This window comes from Nipponia nippon, unplaced genomic scaffold, assembly GCF_047370975.1.
Source record: "Nipponia nippon isolate SJK-2023a ecotype South Korea unplaced genomic scaffold, ASM4737097v1 scaffold_31, whole genome shotgun sequence".
Lineage (NCBI taxonomy): Eukaryota > Metazoa > Chordata > Aves > Pelecaniformes > Threskiornithidae > Nipponia > Nipponia nippon.
Window position 1 is genome coordinate 2,071,558 of NW_028262349.1, and position 23,678 is coordinate 2,095,235.

At 70.3% G+C, this 23,678-nt stretch overlaps 3 protein-coding genes across 9 annotated transcripts; 2 read left to right on the top strand and 1 right to left on the bottom strand.

Annotated features, from left to right (window-relative positions):
* The first annotated feature begins 770 nt into the window (after nucleotides 1-770).
* On the top strand, nucleotides 771-5,072 carry ISYNA1 (inositol-3-phosphate synthase 1). 2 transcript variants are annotated; one of them, XM_087769457.1, is made up of 11 exons: nucleotides 771-889; nucleotides 1,839-1,963; nucleotides 2,041-2,202; nucleotides 2,405-2,534; nucleotides 2,608-2,801; nucleotides 2,882-3,031; nucleotides 3,109-3,324; nucleotides 3,409-3,573; nucleotides 3,647-3,760; nucleotides 3,843-4,060; nucleotides 4,819-5,072. In XM_087769457.1, the coding sequence occupies exons 2-11, from the start codon at nucleotides 1,850-1,852 to the stop codon at nucleotides 5,033-5,035; spliced, it is 1,680 nt and encodes a 559-aa protein (XP_087625583.1). In that variant the 5' UTR covers nucleotides 771-889; nucleotides 1,839-1,849; the 3' UTR covers nucleotides 5,036-5,072. The 2 variants fall into 2 exon arrangements, with proteins under 2 accessions (XP_087625583.1, XP_087625582.1); XM_087769456.1 differs by lacking the exon at nucleotides 771-889 and adding an exon at nucleotides 1,094-1,207 and having other exon boundaries at nucleotides 4,819-5,071.
* Nucleotides 5,073-5,655: 583 nt separating this feature from the next.
* On the bottom strand, nucleotides 5,656-23,468 carry SSBP4 (single stranded DNA binding protein 4). 5 transcript variants are annotated; one of them, XM_087769458.1, is made up of 19 exons: nucleotides 23,358-23,468; nucleotides 22,081-22,211; nucleotides 16,499-16,571; nucleotides 16,294-16,355; nucleotides 15,206-15,290; nucleotides 11,370-11,459; nucleotides 10,482-10,565; nucleotides 10,286-10,345; nucleotides 10,105-10,174; nucleotides 9,940-10,010; nucleotides 9,031-9,098; nucleotides 8,858-8,903; nucleotides 8,705-8,740; nucleotides 8,555-8,609; nucleotides 8,370-8,440; nucleotides 8,220-8,298; nucleotides 7,954-7,982; nucleotides 6,887-6,988; nucleotides 5,657-6,620 (listed from the first exon to the last, which is right to left on the bottom strand). In XM_087769458.1, exons 1-19 carry the CDS (start codon nucleotides 23,466-23,468, stop codon nucleotides 6,591-6,593), a joined length of 1,353 nt encoding a protein of 450 aa, XP_087625584.1. In that variant the 3' UTR covers nucleotides 5,657-6,590. The 5 variants fall into 5 exon arrangements, with proteins under 5 accessions (XP_087625585.1, XP_087625588.1, XP_087625584.1 ...); XM_087769459.1 differs by lacking the exon at nucleotides 10,482-10,565 and having other exon boundaries at nucleotides 5,656-6,620; XM_087769462.1 differs by lacking the exon at nucleotides 22,081-22,211 and having other exon boundaries at nucleotides 5,656-6,620; nucleotides 23,358-23,445.
* LRRC25 (leucine rich repeat containing 25) lies at nucleotides 18,650-21,277 on the top strand. Of its 2 annotated transcripts, none has more exons than XM_087769465.1 (3): nucleotides 18,650-18,773; nucleotides 19,821-20,733; nucleotides 21,147-21,277. In XM_087769465.1, the coding sequence occupies exons 1-3, from the start codon at nucleotides 18,665-18,667 to the stop codon at nucleotides 21,268-21,270; spliced, it is 1,146 nt and encodes a 381-aa protein (XP_087625591.1). In that variant the 5' UTR covers nucleotides 18,650-18,664; the 3' UTR covers nucleotides 21,271-21,277. The 2 variants fall into 2 exon arrangements, with proteins under 2 accessions (XP_087625591.1, XP_087625592.1); XM_087769466.1 differs by lacking the exon at nucleotides 18,650-18,773 and adding an exon at nucleotides 19,595-19,615.
* Nucleotides 23,469-23,678: the final 210 nt, after the last annotated feature.

A 23,678-nucleotide genomic window follows, 5' to 3' on the forward strand; every position in this document is an offset into this window, starting at 1 on the left:
GCCAGCCACGGCCCCTCGCTGCCGCGTTGCCCTTTCTCCACGGCGGCCGGGAGAGGCCCCCGGGCACCCCCCGCGCTCCCATGGCCGACATGTGGGGTGCGGCCTCACACAGGGCCTGGCTGGCCCCCGGCATCGCCGCCGGCGGCGACCGGGGAGGGGGTAGAGGGTGCCGGCGGGGCGGCCATGGCAAGGGGCCATGGTGGGGGGACCGTGGTGGGATGGCGGTGCCAGGGGCTCTGGGGTGCCCATGGCGGGGCTGCAGGGTGCCAGGGGCTCCAGGGTGCCAGGACGGTCTTTTGGGTGCCCATGGGGGGGCTGCAGGGTGCCAGGGGCTCCAGGGTGCCCATGCTGGGAGCTGCAGGGTGCTGGGATGGTTTTTTGGGTGCCCATACTGGGGGCTGCAGGGTGCCGGGGGCTCTGGGGTGCACATGGGGGGGCTGCAGGGTGCCAGGATGGTCTTTTGGGTGCCCATGCTGGGGGCTCCAGGGTGCCAGGGGCTCCAGGGTGCCAGGACGGTCTTTTGGGTGCCCGTGGGGGGGCCGCAGGGTGCCGGGGGCTCTGGGGTGCCGGTACCGGGGGCAGCGGGGTGCCGGGGGCTGGCGGACAGCGGTGCGGGGCTGCCGGTGCCGGGGCAGGGCTGGCCGCACCGTGGGAGCGGCACCGTGGGCCGGGGCCCGTGGGACCGTGCCCGTGGGAAGGCGCAGGGTCCCGGCAGCGCAGGAAGCCGCCGGCCCGGGGCAGTCAATAGCCGGAAGGCGGCGGCGGGACCCCCGGCCCCGGCCCGGGCCCCGGCCCCGGCGCCACTTCCCCTTCCCGGGTCAGCGGCCGCTCCCCTCCGCCTTCGCCTCCCGCTCCCGCCGCCGCCGCCGCCGCCGCCGCCGCCCCCCCGGTAAGAGCCGCCGGCGGGGCCCGGGGCCGCCCCGCACCTGCCGCGGGGCCGGGACCGGGGGGGACCGGGGGGGACCGGGGGGGAGGGGGGCGGTCGGGGGGTCCGGGGTCGCCGGTGCCGGTGGCGGCGGGGCACGTGCGGGGGGGTCGGGGCGGGGGGCGGGGCCGGCGGGGGGGGCGGGTCCTGGGAGCCGATTAAGCGGCGGGAGCCGGGGCGGCCGCAGCCGCGATCGCATCCTCCCCCGCGGGGCAGCACCGGCACCGGCACCGGCTCCGCCGCCTCCAGCGCGCCCGGCCCGGCGCGGCGCGGCGCGGCCCGGTGAGTGCCCGCGGGGAGGGCGGGGGCGGGCGGGGGTCTGGGGTCTGGTCCTTCGGGAGCGGGGGCGGCCCCGGGCCCGTGTCCCCCCGTGCCCCCGGTCAGCCCGCGTCCCCCGGTGCTCCCGGGAGCGGGGACAGCCCGTGTCCCCTTGCCACCCCAGGGAGCGGGGACAGCCCTGTCCCCGTGTCCCCTTGCCACCCCAGGGAGCGGGGACAGCCCTGTCCCCATGTCCCCTGGGAGCATCCCTAGTCCCCCTGTGCCCACTGCCACCCCCGGGGAGGGGACAGCAGGGACAGCCTCCTCCCTGCCCCGAGCAGGACGGGGACCCTGCACCTCCCGGCTCGCTGGGGTCTCAGTGAGGTCCTGGGGCCGGGGGGGGGCCGTCACCCCCCTGCTCCCCGCCTGTCCCAGGGCCGGTGGCCGGTGCCAGGGCGCGCGTGGGAAGGGGCCGCGGTGGCAGCCCCGCCGCCGTCGCCGCGCTGGGAGGCCACGGGGCAGGGAGCCAACGGTCCCCACCGGCGGCCCAGCCTGGCAGGGAGCGGTGCCGGAGCCGCGTCCCGGCAGGGCGGGGGTCCGGGGGGGCCCGGCGTGCCAGGCCTGCGGGGCTGACACCCATTTCCTTCTATTCCAGCTCTGGGAACAATGGCAGAGACATTCCTTGTGGAGAGCCCCGACGTCACATACAGCAAGGACTTCATCGAGGCCAAGTACACGTACAGCACCGTGCACGTCTGCAAGGAGAATGGCGTCACCAAGGTACGGGCAGGGGGCTGGCAGGGGGGCGCGGTGGTGGCTCTGCTCGTCCCCACGTGTCCCCTGTCTCTGTCCCGCAGGTGCGGCCGTGCTCGACCCGCTTCACCTTCCGGACGGGGCGGCATGTCCCCCGCCTGGGGGTGATGCTGGTGGGCTGGGGGGGCAATAACGGCACGACGGTGACGGCGGCCGTGCTGGCCAACAAGTTGGGGCTGTCCTGGATGACCAAGACGGGGCGCAAGGTGGGTGTCCCCGGTGGGACCCCGGCGAGGTCCCAGGACCCGGGCGTTCCGCAGGGATGGGGACACAGAGCTCAGCTGTTCCCGTCTGCACCTGGGTCCTGCACCCCCACCTCCTCCCTGCCCCTGCAGAGGTGGTCGGGGGGTTTGGGGGTGCTGGAGACCCCCCTGTGCCGGTGGCTCATCCTCATGTTCTCTATCCCAGAAAGCCAACTACTATGGCTCCCTGCTCCAAGCCTCCACCGTCTGCCTGGGCACCGGCCCCGCCGGCGACGTCTACGTGCCTTTCCGTGACCTGCTGCCCATGGTGCACCCCAATGACATCGTCTTCGACGGTAGGTGGGGCGTGGGGGGGACCCCGCGATGGGGTGGGGGACCCCGAGTGGTTGGTCACCCCCGGTCCCCCAGGCTGGGACATCTCCTCGCTGAACCTGGCGGAGGCCATGCGGCGGGCGGAGGTGCTGGACTGGCCGCTGCAGGAGCAGCTCTGGCCCCACCTGGAGAAGATGAAGCCCCGACCCTCCATCTACATCCCCGAGTTCATCGCCGCCAACCAGGAGGAGCGGGCGGACAACGTCCTCCGCGGGTCCATGGCTGAGCAGGTCCTGGTGGGGCGGCGGTGGGACACAGGTGACGGAGGGGATGCCACCGCGCTGATGTGTCCCCCTCGGTGGCATCCCAGGTGGAGCAGATCCGCAGGGACATCCGGGACTTCAAGGAGACCAGCGGGGTGGACAAAGTCATCGTCCTCTGGACGGCCAACACGGAGCGCTTCTGCGACGTCGTGCCGGGGCTCAACGACACCGCCGACAACCTGCTGCGGGCCATCGAGGTCAGGGGACAGGGGAGGGACCGGGAGGGGGTGGCAGCACCGCCCTGCTGGTGCTGAGCCGCCCCGTGTCCCCGCAGCGAGGCCTGGAGGTGTCCCCGTCCACGCTCTTCGCCGTGGCCAGCATCCTGGAGGGCTGCGCCTACATCAACGGCTCCCCCCAGAACACCTTCGTGCCGGGGGCGGTGGAGCTGGCTGCCCAGCGCCGCGTCTTCATCTGCGGCGACGACTTCAAGTCGGGTCAGACCAAGCTCAAGTCGGTGCTGGTGGACTTCTTGGTGGGTGCCGGACTCAAGGTACGTGGGGACGGGGTGGCACTGGGGGGGACCTGCCCGTGATGGGGGGTGATGGGGGGTGACCTGCCTGCACCCCCTGCCCAGACCAAGTCCATCGTGAGCTACAACCACCTGGGGAACAACGACGGGAAGAACCTCTCGGCCCCGCAGCAGTTTCGCTCCAAGGAGATCTCCAAGAGCAATGTGGTGGACGACACGGTCCAGGCCAACCCCGTCCTCTACGGCCCCCAGGACAAGCCCGACCACTGCGTGAGTTGGGGGCCAGGGGGGACACACGATGACGACGGGGGGGACGGGGAGGTGACGGGACGTCGCTTCGCAGGTGGTGATCAAGTACGTGCCCTACGTGGGGGACAGCAAGCGCGCGCTGGACGAGTACACGTCGGAGATCATGATGGGCGGCACCAACACCATCGTCATCCACAACACGTGCGAGGTGGGTGGGGTGGCCGGGGTGGCCCCGGGGTGGCGCAGCCCCAGGGGGTGGCTCACCCCTCCCTGCCCCTCGGTGCCCGCAGGACTCGCTGCTGGCCAGCCCCATCATCCTGGACCTGGCCATCCTCACGGAGCTGTGCCAGCGCGTCACCTTCTGCACCGAGGCCGACCCCGAGTTCCAGGGCTTCCACAGCGTCCTCTCCATCGTCGCCTTCCTCTGCAAGGCCCCGCTGGTGCCCGAGGGCACCCCCGTTGTCAACGCCCTCTTCCGCCAGCGCAGCTGCATCGAGAACATCTTGAGGTACCCTGGGGGTCCCCGTGCTCGTGGGTGCCAGCTCCTACCCACCCCGGTGCCCATGGTGGCACCCAAGGCTTGCAGGAGGTCCCGGTGCTTGATACCCAGGGTGGCAACACCAGTGGGTCCCAGTGCCTGTGGGTGCCCAACAATGGTGGGTGGTGCTGGTGGTCGGTGCCCATGCCACCAGTGGGTCCCAATGCCCAATGCCTATGCGTCCTGGTGTGCGATGCCCGAAGGCAATGGTCCCAGTGCCCGGGGTGTTCACTGCTGGTGGGTCCTGGTGTCCTGGCGATGCCCAGCACCAACAGGTCCCAGCGCGGATGGGTCCCTGGTTCCCAGTGCCTGGGGTGCCCAGTGCGAGCGGGTCCCAATGCCTGGGGTGTCCAGCACCCACAGACCCTGGTACCCAATGCCCAGGGCTCCTACACCAGTGGGTCCCAGTGCCCAATGCCCATGGGTCCCAGTACCTGATACCCAGGGGGTGCCGAACACCAACGGGTCCTGGTGCCCAGTGTGATGGGTCCCAGCACCTGTGGGCCCTAGTACCCAGGGAGGGGGTGCCCAATACCAATGGGTCCCAGTACTCAACACCAGTGCGTCCCAGTGCCCAGGGAGGGGGTGCCCAACACCAACAGGTCCCGGTGCCCAACATGCGGTGTCCCCAACACTGCTGGCTCCTGGCACACAGGGTGCCGGGTGCCATCACGTCCCCGTTCCCCAGCAGAGGGGTGCCCATCCCTGAGCCCCCCCTTTCCCCCCAGGGCCTGCCTGGGGCTGCCCCCCCAGAACCACATGCTGCTGGAGCACAAGATGCAGCGGCCGGTGCCCAGCCCGAAGCGCGCCTGCCCCGGGGGGGCCGCCTGCCCCCTCGCCCCCAAGAAGGCGCCGGCGGCCGCCCAGCTCAATGGGCACCCCTGCCCCGGTGCCCCCCGGCCGGGACCCCCCCGGACCCCCCTCCACGTCGACGGGGCCGACTAACGGTGCCTTTTTTGTATTTCATATCAGCTTTTTAGGGGGGGGGGGGTGGGGTGGGTTTGGGGTCCGGGGGGGGGGGGGTCCACGACCCGTCCCCCCCTCCCCAAGCACTCGGTGCTGCCTGGCTCCGACGTCAACTCAAAACTGTGAAGCTTTGTATGCGCCAATAAAGCCGGAGCACATCGTGTCCCCCCGTCTCGCCTGGTTCCTGGGGCCCCCCTGGCCCCCCCCAGCCCCGGGCGAAGCCAGAGCCGAATGCCGGCGCCTTCTGAAAAAAAATCAAATTACATTTATTGATGCAGGGGGGGTGGGTGGGTTTTTTGTTGTTGTTTTGGGTTTTTTTTGTATTTTTTTGTATTTTTTTCTTTTTTTTGTTATTGTTTTTTTGGGGGGGGATCCCCCATTTTGTTTTGATAAGCAATGGGGGCTCTAAAGGCTCTGGGGACTAGAAATGGGGGGGTCCCTACACAGAATGACTACGCCTATGGTGGGCGCTACCCCTACGGGGGCTGGGGGCTGCCCCCCACCTCGGCGGGGGGCACGACGGGGCCCCCCCGGAGCGGGGCTGTACAGGGGAGGGGGGCAGGGTGTGCAGCGGCAGTTTGGGGGGGGGGGGCGGGGGTTTTGAGGTTCTTTCTGTTATAAAAGAGGAAAAAAAAATCAGAAAAAAAACACACACACAAAAAAAAAATCCTTCATATTAAAGTTTTACAAGTGGTCCCTGGGGGCGGGGGGGCCCCGGTCTGGCGCTCGGGGGGCCGGGGATCACAGTGCTGGCTGAGCACGCAGACGGGGCTGGGGGCCGGGGACCCCCCCAGGGCCGGCTCGCTGCCGGGGGGGGGGCTGCTCTCTGCACTGGGGCCTGCCCTCTAGAGCGCTTGGGGGGGTGCTCCATGGGGGGGGTATGGCTTGGCCCCCCCCCCCCCAGCACAGCCTGGGGTCCCCTGGCTTGGGGGGGGGCTGGGCCGGCGGTACAGCCCCCCAGGGCTTTGGCAGGGCTGGGCCCCCCCCTCCATGGGATGGGGGGGGTGCCCAGCAGGGAGGGTACTGGGAGAACTGGGAGGGGGGTCACGCCCTCCCAGACAGCGGGGGGGGGGGGGGGATTGCTCATTAGCATTGCAGCTAATTGCAATTAAGTGCACGTGCCCCAGCTGGGCAGCATGCTGGGGGGGCACAGTGCCCTGAACCCCCCAAAATCCCCCTCCCCATGCTTGGGGGGGGGCCTGGCACCACCCCAGGGGGACAAAACACCCCCCCACCAGCCCCCCCACCCCCCACGGTGCCAGACCCCCACCCCAGCGCCCGCCCCCACCCTGGGGGGTCTGCGGTGCTGGGGGGGGGGGGTGTCCCAGCGCTGGGCGGGGGGTCCCTGTCCTGGGTGGGGGCAGTAAATAAGTCGCATGACTTATTTCTAATTATTATTATTTTTTTCCACTTTTTTTTTGTTTAGTGTTTTTGGGGGGGGGGGCTGGGGCTGCGGGGGGGTTGGTAATTATTATTAATTATTTTTTCTCTGGTGTGTGTGGGCGTCTGGCTGTCGGCGGCCTCGGCGCTGGGCTCACACACTCATTGTCATGCTGGGCGAGTACTAGAGAGAGCGGAGACACCAGAGGGTTAGCGGGGTGGGGGGGGGGGGGCCGGGGGGGGGGCACACACCGCTGCCCCCCCACACCGCCCACCTCACGCCTCCCGGCCGCTCGGCCAAGGCGAACCCCCCGCTGCCGTGGTGGGGGTCCGCCACGGGGACCTTGATGTTGTCCCCCCCCGTCCCCGGCTGCCGCGCCCCCCCCGGGCCCCCCGCCCTCGCCGCCTGCCCCCCCGGGGGTCCCCGGGGGTCCCCGCCGGGTCCCTTACGCTGTCGCTTTGGAAGGGGTTTAAGAAATTGCTGCTCAGCTCGGTGTCGTCCCGCGGGGTGCCGGGGGGGTTGCTCAGGGCCCCCAGGTTACTGGGGGAGCTCTGGGGAGGGGGAGAAAAATGTCAGTGGGGGGGGGGAATGGTACAGGGGGGTTCCCAGTGAATGGGTGTCCCAATAAATGGGGTCCTAGTCCATAGAACGGGGGGTCCTAGTCCATGGCAGGGGGTCCCAGTGCATGGGGGGCCCAATAAATGGAGTCCCAGTACATGGAGGGGGGTCCCAGTGCATGGGGGTGGCCCAATAAATGGAGTCCCAGTACATGGAGGGGGGGTCCCAGTGCATGGGGGGCCCAATAAATGGAGTCCCAGTACATGGAGGGGGGGGGCCCAGTGCATGGGGATCCCAATAAATGGAGTCCCAGTACATGGAGGGGGGGGTCCCAGTGCATGGGGATCCCAATAAATGGAGTCCCAGTACATGGAGGGGGGGTCCCAGTGCATGGGGGTGGCCCAATAAATGGAGTCCCAGTACATGGAGGGGGGGTCCCAGTGCATGGGGATCCCAATAAATGGAGTCCCAGTACATGGAGGGGGTCCCAGTGCATGGGGGGGGGCAATAAATGGAGTCCCAGTACATGGAGGGGGGGGTCCCAGTGCATGGGGATCCCAATAAATGGAGTCCCAGTACATGGAGGGGGGGGTCCCAGTGCATGGGGATCCCAATAAATGGAGTCCCAGTACATGGAGGGGGGTCCCAGTGCATGGGGATCCCAATAAATGGAGTCCCAGTACATGGGGGGGGTCCCAGTGCATGGGGATCCCAATAAATGGAGTCCCAGTACATGGGGGGTCCCAGTCCATGGGGGGGTCCCAGTGCATGGGCCCCTGGTGCGGGGGGGGGGGGGTGGGTGGGCCATAAATGGGATCCCAGTACATGGCATCCTGGTACATGGGGTCCCAGGACTATGGGGTCTGCCCATGCACAGGCGTCCCAGTGCATGGGGAGGGATCCCAGTGCGGGGGGGGGGGGGTCCCAGCGCACGGGGTTTCAGAGACCCCACGCTCACCTTTGGCAGCCCGTCCATGTCCCCGGAGCCTGTGAGGGTGACAGCAGCGCATTAGTGCCCCCCCCCCACTCCATGTCCCCCTCCGCCACCACCCCGCCGTCCCCCCCAGCCGCAGCGGGGGCCTGCACGGAGCCCGGCCACCCGCAGATGGAGCTCATGGACCGCAGGATGCGGCCGCAGCAGGGCTGGGGCCCACGGCCAGGTCCCGGGGGTGCTGGCGGGGGGACACCCCCCTGGCCGGGGTGGGGTTGGGTGGGGGTACCCACCTAAGGATCCATTCATGTGATGCGGCTCCATCGTGCTCATGCTGCCCATGGGCCCCTCGGGTCCGGGCCCCATCGGGAACTGGAAGGGAAGGGGGGGGTCAGCAATGTGGGGACGCCCCCGTCCCCGTCCCCCCCATCCCTGTCACTCACGTTCGGCCGGTTCCCCGCGGGCCCGATGGGGTTCATCATGGTGTACATGTTCTCACTGGAGTTGGTGGAGTCTGGGGGGGGGGTGACACACCGGAGGGGGGGTGAGCATGGCACCCCAAATTCCACCCCCTCCGTGTCCCCCCACCCCTGTGCCTCGTCCCGTCCCGCTCCCTGCGGACACTCACCTCCGGGGCTGGGCAGGATGGGGGTGCCGGGGGGGCCAACACCCCCGGGAGGGCCCTGGGGGGAGAGGAGGGAGGCAGGTTGGGGGGGGGGGGGCCCACACTGGTTTGCCTGCAGCATGGCCCCCCCCCCAAGTGCACCCCGATACTCACCACGTAATTCCCGGGGGAGGAGGAGGAGTAGGCGATCTGGGGGGACAAGAGGAGGGGGGTCAGCATGGGGGGGCACGGGGTCAGCACTGGGGGCACGGAGCCAGCACCCCCATGGCCCCAGCTCCCCCCCCAGTATTCCCCACCCCAACTTACGGAGTTGGCGTTGGGGTTCGGCCAGGGCCCGCGGCCGCCGGGGCCCCTGGAAGGCAACGGGGAGAGGTGAGGGGGGGTCCTGCCGGTCCCTGGGCTCCCCCCACCCCGCGCGGCCGCCTGCCTCCCCCTGCCCAGCTGCGGGGCGGGGGGCGCGGAGGGGCCGGGTGCCTTACATGTTCATGGCGGGCATGCCAGGGCCGGCCAGCGAGCTGGGGGGGGGGCGCATCCCGCTGCCGTAGGTCTGCGGGGAGAGCAGGGGCTCAGCGGGGACTGGGATGCTCCGACCCTGTCCCCATCTCCACCCCAGCATTGTCTCCCTGTCATCTCCCTGTCCTTGTCCCCGTCCCCATCCCTGTTCCCATCTCTATCACTATCCCTGTCCCTATCCCTGTACCCCTGTCCCCATTCCCATCCCCAGCACTGGTCCCAACCCCACCCCTGTCTCTATCCATGTCTCCCTGTCCCCAAACCCATCCCCATCCCTGTATCCCTGTCCCCAAATCCATCTCTATCCCCATCCCTGTCTCCAGATCTCCCTCTCCCTGTCCCCAGCCCTGTCACCCTGTCCCCATCCTTGTCTCCAGCCCCATCCCTATCCCTGTCCCCATCCCCGCCTCCCTGTTGCCATCCCTGTCCCCAACCCCATCCATATCTCCCTGTTTCCAACCCCATTCCCATTCCCATCCCTGTCCCCATCCACGTATCCCTACCCCCAACCCCATCCCTGTTCCGGTCCCCATCCCTGTATCCCTGTCCCCATCCCTGGTCCCAACCCCATCCCTGTCTCCATCCGTATCTCCCTGTCCCCAAACCCATCCCTACCCCTGTCCCCAAATCCATCCCTACCCCTGTCCCCATCCCTGTCTCCAGCCCCATCCCTATCCCAGTCCCTGTCCTCAACCCCATCCCTGTATCCCTGTCCCCATCCCTGTATCCCTGTCCCCATCTGCGTCCCCATCCCTGTATCCCTGTCCCCGTCCCCATCCCTGTATCCCTGACCCCAAACCCATCCCCATCCCTGTATCCCTGGCCTCATCCCTGTCTCCCTATTTCCCCGTCCGGGTCCCCCGTGCCCCCCTCACCTGGGGGGCCATGCCGGCCATGCCTCGCGGGGGGTTCATGCGCTGCATCGGGCCCCCCATGCCGGGATGCCCTGTGCAAAGGGGGGGGAGGCGTGAGACCCCGCAGCACCCCCCCACCGACCCGGAGGGGGGGGACACGGGGACAGGGACCCCCCCAAAACTCACCCTGCGACCGCGCGGCCGGATCCATGGTGTTGGGCAGCAGCGGCTGGGAGCCGGGGACACCCACGGGAGGCTGTGGAGGGGGGGACACAGCGGGTCAGGGTGCTGCGGGACCCCCACCCAGAGGGGTCTGCACCCACTTCAGCGTGGGGGGGTCTGGGGGGAGGTTGTGCAACCACCTCACCTGGTTTGGCATCCGCAGCGGGGGCCGGGGGCCGCCGGGGTAGCGGGGGGACATGAAGGGCTGCAAGAGAGGGAGCGGGGTGGGGGGTGAGCCGGGGCTGGGGGGCTGCGGCATCACCCTGGGGGGCCGGGGGGGCCGGGGCACTCCTGCGGGCGCTGGGGGCGGCCGGGGGCTGCCGGGCTGTGCCCAGCCTTACCTGGCTGTGCGGCCCCAGCATGGGGGCACCGGGGTTGTGGGGCGGAGGTTGGGCGTGGGGTGATGGCTGAGAGCCCGCAGGTCCCTTCAAGAGAAATAAAACACGGTTACGGGCGGGGGGGGCCTGGGGAGGGGGGCAGCGGCCCCCGGGGGGGGGGGGAACCCCGGTGGGGGGTGTTGGTGGGACACGGGGCCGGCCCCAGCCCGGGGCGGCGTGGGGAGGGGGCAGCAGTGGGGTGGGGGGGTGTCCGGCTGTGCCGCGGCGTGGGGTGGGGGCCCCGGCTCGTGTAACCCCCCCCGGCTGCAGGCATACGTGGGGCTCAGGCGTGCGCACACGCTAAGGTCGTGCACACGCCTGCACGCAGCGTGGGGAGCACAACCGGGTTCCCCAGCACTGTGTGCACGGGCCCTGGCATGCACACGGGCTCACACACGCTCACACACCCGTGCTTGCACGCATGCACATGCACGATCACTCAGTGCACACACCTGGATCATGCACACACGCATGCAGTGCTCAGATGCACACGTGGAGCTCTGCAAGGACACGCGGGCACGCTCGCACATGCTCACACCCCACGCTGGGAGCACAAATACATGATGCTCGCGCACTTGCACGCTCACACACGCATGCATGCATACATACATGTGCACATATGCATGCACGCTCACACACATGCTCGCACACATATGCGTCCGTGCATGCTGCCATGCGTGCTCACACACACGCATGCACGCTCACACACGTGTGCTCACACGCGCACAAGCACACGCAGCAGGATGACACCCCCAGGACCACCGAGCCCCCCCCCGTCCCCACCCAGCCCTGCCCGCACCCCGCAGGCAGCGCAGGCAGGGGGGCACAGGCACAGTGCAGGCAGGGTGGTACCTGAAAGAAGGCGGGGGGCATGGGTCCCCCCGGCATGCCCTCGCCGGGGGGCAGGTTCCCCATCACTGGGCTGGGAGCTGCCGCCGCGCTCTGCGGGGAAAGAAGAGCTCAGCACCGGGGGGTCCCCCAGCAGCCCCCCCCCCCAGCTGCCCCCACCCCGGCACCCCACGGGGGAGCAGGCAGTGCCGGATCCGGCCTCCGCAGCTGCACCCTGTCCCCAGTACATCTGTGCCGCAGCACCGGGGGGACCGGGGCTGGCCAGCCCTCGTGGCTTGGGGCCATCGGTGTGTCCCATCTGCCTCCAGCCCCAGGGCCACCCTGTCCCCATGTCCCCAACCAGCCACCGAGCACCCAAACCAACGCGGTCACGCCAAGCGAGCCGGCTGAGCTCGCCCTGCGCGAGCAAGAGGGCAGCGGGGGGAGAACCCAGCACGCTCCTCTCCCAGCCAAACTGGGGGGGCCGGGGGGCTGCAGCCGGCCGCGGGGGGAACCCGGGGGGGCTGGCTGGGCCGGGGGGCGCGGGCAGGGGGCCCTGGCCCCACTCGCCTGCTGGCCCCGTCCGAGGGGAGCTGTTAAGGGAAGGAATGTGCCGGCTTTCCGGCTCGGCCCCTCCGCCACAACTGGTTTCAATTTGTAGGGGAGGAGGAGAAGGGGGGGAACCTCGCGCTGCCCCCTTCACCCGGGGGGCCCCAGCCGCCCCACGGCCCCCCAGCCCGCTGCCAGCCCTGCGGGGAGAGGGGGGCCCCGGCTGTGTTTGGAGGGGGGGGATCACCCACCGATGGGAGAACCCATGGGTGTTGCCGGCGTGGAAATGGGGATGGGGATGCTGGTTGGGGAGGGCGAGACCCCGGGGGCTCCCGCGGTGGGCCCGGGGGTCACGCCAGCACACGGGTCACGCCGGGCCCACGGCTCACGCCATGTACGCGGGTCATGCCTGGGAGACGGGTGACGCCAGGCACACGGGTGATGCCAGGCACACGGGTGACAGCGGGTGCCCAGGGGCACCCAGCCGGGGGTCCCCGCCCCACGGCGTGGCCACGCTGGGGCCTGGCGCCTCTGGGGCCTGGGGCTGGAGGGGGGTCCCAGGGCCCCCAGCCTCATTTCCCAGCTGCAGGATCCGGCCCCAGGCACTCCCCAGCCCCAGGGATCATTTGCAAGACAATGGGAGCCTGTGCAGGCAGCCAAAACCAACAGCGCCTGGGGGGCCCTGGGGGGGACTGGGGGCGGCAGACACAGCCCCCCCCTCACCCCAAACCGCCCCCAGCACCCTGCGCCCCCCAGCATCCCTCCTTGTTAACCCCTTGGCCCCCATTGTGGTAGGGGATGGTGCCCTAGCCTACCAGGGGATGCTGGGCTCTGGGGTCAGGGTGGGACATGGGGAGCCCCTGCGGGGTGGGGACACCCCGGGGATGTTTGGGGTGACAGGGGTGGCGCAGGGCTGGCGGTGCCCAGCATGGGGCCCATCAGGGAGCCCACCACGGTCCCACCACGGAGCTCAGCAGGGAGCCAGCACAGAGCCTACCACGGTCCCACCACAGAGCCCATCATGGTGCCCAACACAGAGCCATCACGGAGCTCACCATGGTCCCACCACGGTCCCACCATAGAGCCCATCATGGTGCTCATCACAGAGCCATCACAAAGCCATCACGGTGCCCACCCCCCCTCGCCCACCCCAGCATGGCACACCGTCCCCGGCCAGCAGCCGCCCCATGGAGGGTCTGTCCCCATCCCCTGAGGGGTGCCGAGAGGGGTGAAGGGCACGATGGCAGCAGCGTCACCCCACAGCCGTGGGGCCAATCCAGCGCCCACAGAGCTGCCCCATGGGTGACACGGCAGCCTTTGCCTGGGGGGTCAGGCCCTGTCCCCTCTTGGGGACCCCCCCTCCTGCTCCACAGCACGGGGATGGTGCTGCCCCCCAGCTCCAGCCCCACAAGGGGGTCGGTGCTGCCCCCCCCCATGGCGGGGACTGAATTGGGCCCCCCCCATCACTCAGTGATGCAAAGCAGAGTTGCCATGGCAACAGGTTGGGGAGTTTCGGCTCCTCCTGCAGGCTCAAGGTCAGGAGGGAGACAAGGGGGGGACATGGGGTGGGAGGCACAGGCTGGGGGCTCCTCATGCCACTGCACCTCGGGGGGAGACCCCAAATCCCGCTGCGGGGCCAGCTGCTGCCCCCGCTCCTCCCCGCTGCCGCACGTGGGTCAGACCCCACCGGACCCCCGTGATGAGGGGTCACCATCCCCACGATGTTCACGGGGGGGGGTCCCCATGCACCCTGGGGTGGCCAACCCAGCAGCACCCATGGGAAGGCGAGGAGCACCTGCTCCATCCCGGGGAGCCCCAATTCACCCCATAGGTACCGGTTTGGCCACAGTGGTCGGTGGGCACAGGGATGGGGATGCGGTTGTGCCTGGCATCCCATGGGGTGCAGTGTGGGAGCTGCGGGGGCTCCCCCTGAGCGGTCCCCAGCGCCCCGGCTCTGCCTGCCAGGCAGCACTGCCATGGCAACGCTGCCTGACCCGCGCCGCGTCCCCGGCGTCACCGCACCGGCAGCCTCATTAATTCCAGCATGGAAATCAGCTCTGCGCCGCGCCAGGGGCCGGGGGCGGCGAGGGGGGGGCCCTGCTGCAGCCCTGGCAGCCCCCGCGGTGCTGGTGCAGGCACACACGTGCCCACGCACACCCACGGTGACCCGACGTCCCCGCAGCGGTGACGGGCGTCCCAGAGGGCAGCGTGGTCACCCCCCCCACCCAAGCTGGGTGCTGTTGTGGGGTGCTGAGCACCCAGGGGGGGCAGGGGGAGCGGCTCCGGCCCCACTCTGGTGGGATGGGGAGAGGGTCGGGGGCAGCGTGTGCCCTGTGGCCTCCTGCATCCCACGGCAGCCTGACCACCAGGGCACTGTGTATCCCACAGCATCCCACAGCATCCTGGACCCCACAGCATCCTGCATCCCTCAGCACCGCGTACCCCAGAGCATCTCCCACTGCACAGCACCATGTATCCCACAGCATCCCACACGGCCTGGCACCGTGCGTCCCACAGCATCGTGGATCCCACAGCATCCCGCATCCCGTGGCACCCTGCACACCACAGCATCGTGGATCCCACTGCATCCTGCGGCACCACGGATCCCGCAGCATCCCACACCCCTGGGCCCATGCACCATCCCCATCCCGGGGCACGGTGCCCCCCGCAGCCCCCCCAGCGGGTCCCCACCGTGCCAGGACCCAGTTCCCCTCCTGCCACCCCCTGTCCCCCCCGCGCCTGCCTGCAGCCCTGCCTGCAGCCCTGCCTGCAGCCCCGGCAGGAGCAGGCACACGCGGGCAGCCGGGCTGTTGACTCTGTGCCAATGATTAACTCGCCGAAGGCTGGCGTCGATAAGGAGCAGAGCTGCCGGTGGCTGGGGGGTCCCACCGGTGGTTGGGGGGGGTCCCACTGAGGCCCAGGACCGCGGTGGCCCCTCAGGGCACCGGGGTGAGGTGGGGGGGACCCCAAACCCACTGGGGTGCTCCCTGCTTGGGCGCCCAGAGCCTGTTACTTTGCCCACACCACAGGATAGGGCCCACGGGACGGGGCCAGATCCAGGGGCCCCTGTCCCCCGTGGGGTCAGCGGCAGGGGGTGGGCACGCCGGGGACCCTGGGGGCGGGGGGGCTGAGCCAGGCCCCCAGGGATTAACCCCCCCTCGCCGCCCTGCAAAATAGGTCACCCAGGCTGGCGAGGCAGGGGCTGGCAGAGCCAGCTTTAACCCCCCCACCGCCGGCATCCTCGGCACGGGGGTCTCACCGGCAGCGGGGGGCAGCGGGGCATGGAGACCCCCCAGCCCCGCGGTACTCACGTAGTCGTGGAAGGCTTTGGCCTCACTGGAGTGCTCACAGGTTTCCCGGCGGTCGGGAGCGGCACAGTACAGGTCCCAGAAGACGCTGGAGTGGGGGGGGGACAGCGGGTCAGGACCCCCCCCGAGATGTGTCCCTGTCCCCCCACACCGCCCTCACCCGCCATGCCCCGCGGCACGTCCCCCACCACCGCCTGAGCCCGGCCACACTCGTGTCACCAACGGCCGGCGGGGTGGGGGGGCCGGGGCCGGTGCTGTGTGTCCCCCCCGGCGCGGCGGGGGCCTCCTGGCTCCGGCGCTGCCGCCTGTTTTCCCTGGAAACGGTCGCTACGGCCGGAGCACAAATTCCTGGGACTTTACATCAGGCTGCAGCATCTCGGGGCGGGATGGGGGGGTCCTGCCGCCCGCGCCCCCCGCCCTGGGTGCCGGGGTGGGCATGGGATGGCGGAGGGGCCGGTGGTGCGTGTGTGCCCCCCCCAGCACTGTTTCTGGGTGCTCCCTCCAGATTTGGGGTGCGGTGGCCGGGTGCCGGCAGCGGGAGGGTTAAGGGGCTGGAAGGCGCTGTGCCCCCCGCTCTGCTATCCGCCCCCCCCCCCCCATAAATCACCAACTAATCGTTTATTGGAAATGGCTAAATGCGGCGGTGGCGACACCGCGGCGCCCGGCACGGCCGCATCCTGCGCCCCGCTGAGCCCCCCTTCGCCGGCACGGCCACACCAGGGCGAGCCCCCCGGTATGACACCCCCCCCCCGCACCATCCGGCATCCCCATCGCCCCCCGGGGCGCTCTGCTGGGGCCCCCCCGGTGCGGGGGGTCCAGCCCCGGGCTGGGACCCCCCCCAGCCCACGCTCGGTGCCAAATTGGATCCATCTGGAGGGGCCGGGCGGGGGGGCCGGGGCGTAGCCGGGATGTGAGGGCGAGGGGGGGCCCCCAAATCGCTGATGGGAAAAGCAGAGCGGCAGGTTTATGGGGTACGAGGTGATGTGGCGGCAGCGTGTAAGGGGGGGCAGCCCCCAGCCCCACTCCCAGCCCCACCGCCGGGGGTGGGGGGGGTCCAGCCCCGCTCCCGGCCCCCCCGCGCCCCAACTCACCACCACCAGGAGTGCAGGAAGCCGGGGGGCTCGCCCAGCGTGATGTTCTTCTCCCATCGGATCTGCAGAGAGGGGCACGGGGAGGGTGGTCAGGCATGGCCGCACCAGGCCCGACACCCCGGGGATGGGCACAGGGAGCTGCGGGGGCTGCAGGGCCCCAAGCCCATGGGATGGGGGGGCCCGGCGGTGCTGCCCCCCCTCTTACCTCCGACAGGAAGGTCTGGGCCGATTTCTGGGCCCCCACGTGCAGCAGGTACTCGTAGACGTACAGCGCCAGCCTGCGGGGACGGGGTCAGGGTGTCAGGGCCGGGCACGACCCCCCCCAGGGACCCAGCGCCCCCGGGGCGCCCTGCTGAGGGGACGGCATCCCCACGGCCGTCACTGCCAGAGCGGCACGGTGACACCCCCCTCCGACAGACCCCCGAAGGGGGGACCCTGACGCTGGGGGCAGTCAGGATGGAGCCCCCACTAAGTGCGTGAAGAATTAACGAGGGGGATTTGATGTCACCTCCCTGCGAGGGACCCCCACGGGCATCAGGGTGACACCAAGTCCCATCGGTGACACCGGGTGCCTCTCCACAGCAAGCGGCCCTATCACCGGGGTGGCCACCCCGGTTCCCGTCGGTGGGATGAGATGGGTGACACGTCCCACGCAGGATGTGGCCGAGGGGCGAGTGCCACCGTGGGTGTCCCCTGGCCCGGGACCTTCTGGGGGACGCCGGGGACCCGTCCCCCGTGCTCCATCGCCCCCCGGCAGCGGGGAACAGGACCCGCAGGGACCCCACGGGGGCGGCCGGGCTTGGGGGCCGTTGTGGGGTGCAGCCCCCCGGCTCCAGCAGGTGCCCGGGGGACGGGTGAGGCCCCCACCGGGGACAGCGGTGGCCCCGAGCATCGGGGCACGGCGGGGACGGGCACAGCCGGGGATGCCGGGTCATGCTGCCGGTGCCCGGGGGGATGGCACGGCCCGGGGCAGGGGGGCATCCCGGTGCCCCGGGGGGATAGCACGGCCGGGGCGGGGGGACATCCTGGCTCCCGGTGGCCCCGGGGATGGCGATGCCCGGGGGGCACCCCGGTATCCCGGGGGGATGGCAATGCCCGAGGAGGGGGGGGACCCCGGCTCCCGGTGCCCGGGGGGATGGCACGGCCCGGGGACACATCGCGGCTCCCGGTGCCCCGGGGAATGGCAGTACTCGGGGGGGGGGGACCCCGGGGGGGGGGGGCACCCCGGTGCCCCGGGGGACGGCAGTGCCCGGGGGCACATCGCGGCTGCCGGTGCCCCGGTGTCCGGCTGAGCCCCGACGGCTCCCGCTGCCCCGCGGCGGCTGCCGGTGCGCCCCGGCGGGGCGGGGCCGCGGGGGTCCGCCCGCCCCCCGCTCCCCCCCCCCCCCTCCTCCTCCGTCCCCGCTCCCCCGGCGGCCGCCCCGGCAAACTTCCGCGCCCCCGGCCCCGCTCCCGCCCCCGCCGCACTCACTTCTCGCGGGCCTGGCCGTCCGAGGGCACGCCGGAGCCCTTGCCCTTGGCGTACATGCTGGGGCGGCGGCGCGGCACCGGCTGTCAGCGGCCCCGGTCCCGGTCCCGCTTCCCCGCCGCCATCCCGGCCCCGGCCCCGGCCCCGGCCCCGGCGGCTCCGGCCCCGCGCCCGCGGGGGAGCTTGAAACCGCCGCGCCGGGCCGGGGTCCCCGCGCCGCCGCCTCCCCCCGCCCGGCTGTTCCAGCAACGCCGCCCCCCCGCCCGCGCCGCCGCTCTTAAAGGGGCGATGGCAGCGCGGAGGAGGGGGTGGGGACCGCGCGGGGAGGGGGGGGCTGGCGGGGAGGGGGGGAGACCGGGGGGAGAGGGTGGGCATGGAGGGGGGTGACACGAGGGGATGGGCCCACGGAGATGCGGACATGAGGGGGGGCGCGGAGGGGAGGGGGTGGGCATGGAGGGGGAGTGACACGAGGGGATGGACACGCACACGGGGACGCGGACATGAGGGGGGCGCGGAGGGGCGGGGGAGGGCATGGAGGGGCATGGAGGGACACGGAGGTGGGGGGGGCACGGACACGAGGGGGACATGGACACGGACACGGTGGTGACAGAGGAACACGGACATGAGAGGGTGGGCACAGAGGGGAGGGGGTGGACATGGAGGGACACGGGCATGAGTGGGACATGGACACGAGGGGATGGACACGGACACAGAGGGACACGGACATGAGAGGGTGGGCACAGAGGGGAGGGGGTGGACATGGAGGGACACGGACACGAGGGGATGGACACGGCCACGGTGAACACGGACGCGAGAGGGTGGGCACAGAGGTGAGGGGGCGGCCATGGAGGGACACGGACACCAGGGGGCGGGCACGGACACGGTGGACACGGAGGGACACGGATGTGGGAGGGTGGAGGGACACGCAGACGAGGGGATGGACACGGACGGACACTGACCCGAGGGGACGGCCAGGGCCACGGTGGGCACAGAGGGACGTGGAGGCGAAGGGGTAGGCATGGAGGGACACGGACACGGGGGGGTGGACACAGGACACGGACAGGGGTGGCAGACACAGGTGCATGGGGGGGCACGGACACGGGGGGGGCACGGACATGGGGACAGACCCAGAGGGATGCGGACACGGGGAACACTGAGACGGGGACAGGGACACACACCCACGCACGGAGCCCTCCCGCCCCGGCCCTGGGGTCCCCTCGCAAGCAGGGGGGCTCCCCACGGGTGTCGAGACCCCCGGGAGGGCCCGATCCTGCCCGCACGCCCCACCTGGGCCGCTGCATTAATTGCACCGACACATCGTTAAGACCCTGACGGGGACCCCCCGCTCCGACGGGCGCCGCGATTGTGCACGCGTGTGCCATCGTATGTGGGGTGCGTGTGCGAGCACCCAGCACATGTGCACCTCCATGCGTGTGCAAGCGTGCCGCCGTGTGCATGTGTGTGCATGTCTGCGTGTGCCTGGGGGGGACGTGGGAGCCACCCGCTTGGGTGCTCCCAGGGCACAGGGGCCACAGGGCCGGGGTCCCCCAGCAAGGCCGTGGGGATGCTCAGCACCAGCCGGGCCCCCCCCAGCCCTGAACCCCCCCGGGCTCCCCCCAGGCCCCTCGGGCAGGGAGCAGCACCGCTGCAGCACCCCAGGGCAGAGCCCTGCAGCACCCCAGGAAAGGGTCAGGGGGTCCAGCAGTGGCTGGGGGGTGCAGAGGCAGGGGGTGCTGCCCCCCTGCGCCCCCGGGGCCGGCTACGCCCTGTCAGGGTGACACGGGACAGCGGGACCCGCCTGTTCCTCTTCCCGCACCCCTGCCTGCAACAGGCAGAGAGGCGGCCGGAGCGCAGGCGAGTTGGGGTGCTGGGGCCGGGGGGGGCGGGCAGAAAACCACCCTCCGGGACCCTCGGGTGCTGCCCTGCCCGGAGAGAGAGGGAGCAGGGTGGGTGCCAGACTGGGCTGCACTGGTTTGCACTGGGAGGGGGAAACCGGCACGCTCAGCGGGAATGGGGGTCTGCTTAGGCGGGTCTTGCTGACCCCCCGTTTCCCACCCAGGCACCCACTGGGGTGGAGGAGCCATGGGGCAGCCTGCGGCCCCCCTAATGCTGCTGCTGCTGCTGCGCCCCGCGGCACCCTGCTTCACCGTGCCGCCGGGCACCCTCACCGAGCTGAATTTGACCAAGAGCATCCATCGATGCACCGAGCTGGACTGGGACCTCTTCCAGCAGCAGAGCCGGCTGCAGCTGAGCCATAACAGCATTGACACCCTGAGCCCCTCAGCTTGCGTCAGGCCGCAGCTGGAGGAGCTGGACCTGTCGTACAACCGGCTGCAGGAGCTGCCGGCCACCTTCCTGAGCCAAGCGCAGGGGCTGCGGAATCTCCAGCTGCAGCACAACCAGCTACGGGAGCTGCCCGCCGGCTTCTTTACCAACGCCACGGCTCTGGAGAGACTGAGGCTGGAGGGCAACCCCCTGCCCGCCGTGCCCCGCACCGCCTTCCAGGCCAGCCTGCGCTTCCTGGCTGTGCCGTGCCGCTGCGACGTGGTGGGCAGCGTCCTGGCACCCTGCGCCTGCTCCCAGCCCAACTGCACGCTGCTCCAGTGCCACTGCTTCACGTCCCACCATGATGTCCTCAATGCCACTGATTTCCACGCCCGGGAATGCCAGGGCAGCACGTGGCTGGCAGCCGGCTTGGCCGGGGCTGCCAGCGCGGTGGCCGTGCTGCTGGCGGTCACCGCCGTGGTTTGCTACTGGCGGAGGAAAACGGCTGCCGCTGCTGCTGGCACAGGGTGGGGGAAGCGGGAGTCCACCACAGCCCACGGGCAGCCCCGCTACATCAGCCGGGCCGCTGAGATCGGCACCACCGATGCCGCCGCCGCGCCGGACTATGAAAACGTCTTCGTGAGCCCCTGCACCGCCCCGGCCGCCACGCGGGGCTGGAGGCCGGGATGGCAGGAGGAGCAGTACAGGTGAGGCTCCGGCACGGGGACCGGCTGCTCGGGGCATGTCCCATCACCTCCCCTGCTGTGCTGTACCATGCCACGTCATGCTGTGCCATGCCGTGCTGTGCCATCCATCCCATCCCATCCCATCCCATCCCATGCTGTGCCATCCATGCTGTGCCATGCTGTCCAGACCCATGCCGCCTCATCCCACGCCAGCCCATCCCGTGCCACCCCCCGCGGTGCCCCCCATGCCATCCCCTGCTGTCCCATCCCACCACCCCCAAGGCCCTGGCGCTTGCTGGGGCTGAGCCCTTTCCCCCCACCCGCACCCCCAGAGCTGCCCCATGGCATTTGCTCCCCCGTTGGGGACCAGCCACCCCCGAGCCGTCCCATCTCTGGGCACGGTGTGGTGGGTGCCACCCCTCTGTGCCCCCCAGCCCCCAGGTTCCGGTGGATGACGACTATTTCCTGGAGAGCGACGCCGTCTGCGGGGACCAGCCCATCTACGCCAACACGCAGAGGCCTGGCGAGGACAACATCTACATCATCCCCAACCAGTGAGGGGCCGGGGGGGCCGGGGGGCTGCGGGGGTGAAGCTCTGGCTCCCAACAGTGCTTCTCCCCGGGGGTTTCCCTGGTGGCCCCCCAGCCCAGAGGGGACGGGGATGGGCGCTCCCCATGGATGAGGGCTCCCTGGGTCTCCCCATGGCCGGGACGGGGACACGCGTGGTCCCCGCGCACACATCCTGCCAGAGACGCCTTTCTCAGGGGAGGTTATTTTTAATCCACCCCGCTCCAGCCCCCTCCTTCACCCCAGTTCCCACTGCAGGGCGAGGGCTGAGGGCTGGTGCTTCCTCCCGGGGCCGGTGGCCACCGACCGCAGGGACACCTCAGCGCAGCATCCGCCGGCAGCCGGCACGCCAGAGCCTTCCTGGCCGCAGACATGCGTGGGGCCCCCCCGGGGCCGTCTGGCAGAGAGGGGGGCCGTGGGGTGACCGCGGCACATGGTTCCTCTTCCCTTTTCGGCTGCTGATGGAGAGCCTCAGGGTGCGTGTGCACTTGGGGACGTGCCGGCAGTTGGGGACATCCGGGCACCGGGACCAACCCTGCTGTCACCTGCACCCCCTTTTCCTGCTAAACCTGCCAGTTTGGGGAACAGAGGAAAAGCCCCCTTTTTTTTAATGTTCCTGGCAAGATCCCTGAGCCCGTTGCTGCCCGGTTGTGCACCCCAAGGGGCCCGGCAGCCTGGGGACATGGGGACCCCATGGCTTGGCCAGGTGTCCCTCCCCCCGGCTCTGCGTGAGTCCACTGAGCTTTGGCCCTTATGATGCTCCACCGTGCCCCATTAAATGGTTTAATTATCTTAAACTACCTGTGTAGCTCATGGTCTGCTGGGAGCCCTGGGCAGGACACGGGGGGGCTGCCCCGGCGCTGAGCCTCGGCCTGGTGCTGTTGCGGGCTGGATCCGTCCCTCTGGCAGCAGCAGCAGTGGGGTGGCAGCGGCTGAGCAGAGCCGCGGTTCGTTATCTGCTCATGGCACTGACAGCCCCGATAAGGGGTGTCGGTAGCGCAGGGGCGGCTGTAAACATTAACCCGAAGGAGCTGCCTGCGGCTAGAGGTCCCTGGGGAAAGTCCCTGGAGCCCCCAGAGCCCCTGTCCCCAGAGCGCGGGTCCCAAGGGACCAGGACCCTCAAAGACAGGTCCCCAGAGCCCCTGTCCCCAGAGCAGGGGCCCCAAGGGACCAGGACCCTCAAGGACAGGTCCCCAGAGCCCCTGTCCCCAGAGCGGGGGCCCCAAGGGACCAGGACCCTCAAGGACAGGTCCCCAGAGCCCCTGTCCCCAGAGCGGGAGTCCCAAGGGACCAGGACCCTCAAGAAAAGGTCTCCAGAGCCCCTGTCCCCAGAGCAGGGGTCCCGAGGGACCAGGACCCTCAAAGACAGGTCCCCAGAGCCCCTGTCCCCAGAGCAGGGGCCCCAAGGGACCAGGACCCTCAAGGACAGGTCCCCAGAGCCCCTGTCCCCAGAGCGGGGGCCCCAAGGGACCAGGACCCTCAAGGACAGGTCCCCAGAGCCCCTGTCCCCAGAGCGGGAGTCCCAAGGGACCAGGACCCTCAAGGACAGGTCCCCAGAGCCCCTGTCCCCAGAGCAGGGGTCCCGAGGGACCAGGACCCTCAAGAAAAGGTCTCCAGAGCCCCTGTCCCCAGAGCAGGGGTCCCGAGGGACCAGGACCCTCAAGAAAAGGTCCCCAGAGCCCATGTCGCTTTGGCCCAGGTCCCCAGAGTGGAGGTTGCTGAAGCCCAGGTCCCTCAAGTCCATGTCCCCGGAGTGGAGGTCCCCATAACTTGTGTCCCTCAAGTCCTGGTCCCCAAAGACCCTGTCCCCAGAGTGGAGGTCCCCATATCCCACGTCCCACAAGCCCAGCTCCCCACGGGGACCTGCCGAGGGGCCGGGCAGCCCAGAGTACCCCCGGACATGCTGGAAGAGGGGACAGAGCAGAGAGGAGCTGCAACCAGCAGAGCCACCCCGTCCAGCTGTGGTGAGTCCCTTGGGGACACAACGTGTGGCACCGACCCCTGCGGTGGCACAGCCCCAGGGGAGCCAGGATTCCCCCCACCCCTTGGTGTCCGCAGGGTCCCACGGCCAGAGGTACCTGGAAATTGGGCAGCATCCACGTCCCGGCTGGACGTCCCGCCCAGGGGGTCAAGGCTGAGCCCAGCACCCATCTCAAGGACACAAACAACTCAAAGGTCTCTGGGAGCATCGCCCAGGCATTACTCACCCGCCACGGCAGCCACTGGCAGGGCGGGGATGGGGCTGGCCCAGCCCCGGAAAGCCATAAGCATTTACTGGTAAATCCTTATGGAGTCAGCTCCCGGCCAGTCGCCTGTGGAGGGGGGGCCGAGCTGTGGGACCCCCGGTTGAAGGCGACCCGCTGTGGGGCTTTGGTCTCTGCTCACCCCGTGCCGTCAGA

Coding starts and splice junctions, on each gene's coding strand:
- ISYNA1 (XM_087769457.1), top strand. CDS start 1,850: ATGGCAGAGACATTCCTTGTGGAGAGCCCCGACGTCACATACAGCAAG. Junction 1,964..2,040: donor AGGAGAATGGCGTCACCAAG/GTACGGGCAGGG, acceptor TCTGTCCCGCAG/GTGCGGCCGTGCTCGACCCG. Junction 3,574..3,646: donor AGGACAAGCCCGACCACTGC/GTGAGTTGGGGG, acceptor GTCGCTTCGCAG/GTGGTGATCAAGTACGTGCC.
- LRRC25 (XM_087769465.1), top strand. CDS start 18,665: ATGTGGGAGGGTGGAGGGACACGCAGACGAGGGGATGGACACGGACGG. Junction 18,774..19,820: donor AGGGACGTGGAGGCGAAGGG/GTAGGCATGGAG, acceptor TTTCCCACCCAG/GCACCCACTGGGGTGGAGGA. Junction 20,734..21,146: donor TGGCAGGAGGAGCAGTACAG/GTGAGGCTCCGG, acceptor TGTGCCCCCCAG/CCCCCAGGTTCCGGTGGATG.
- SSBP4 (XM_087769458.1), bottom strand. CDS start 23,468: ATGCTCCCAGAGACCTTTGAGTTGTTTGTGTCCTTGAGATGGGTGCTG. Junction 10,346..10,481: donor TGCTGGGGCCGCACAGCCAG/GTAAGGCTGGGC, acceptor CCTCTCTTGCAG/CCCTTCATGTCCCCCCGCTA. Junction 8,741..8,857: donor CGAACCCCAACGCCAACTCC/GTAAGTTGGGGT, acceptor TTGTCCCCCCAG/ATCGCCTACTCCTCCTCCTC.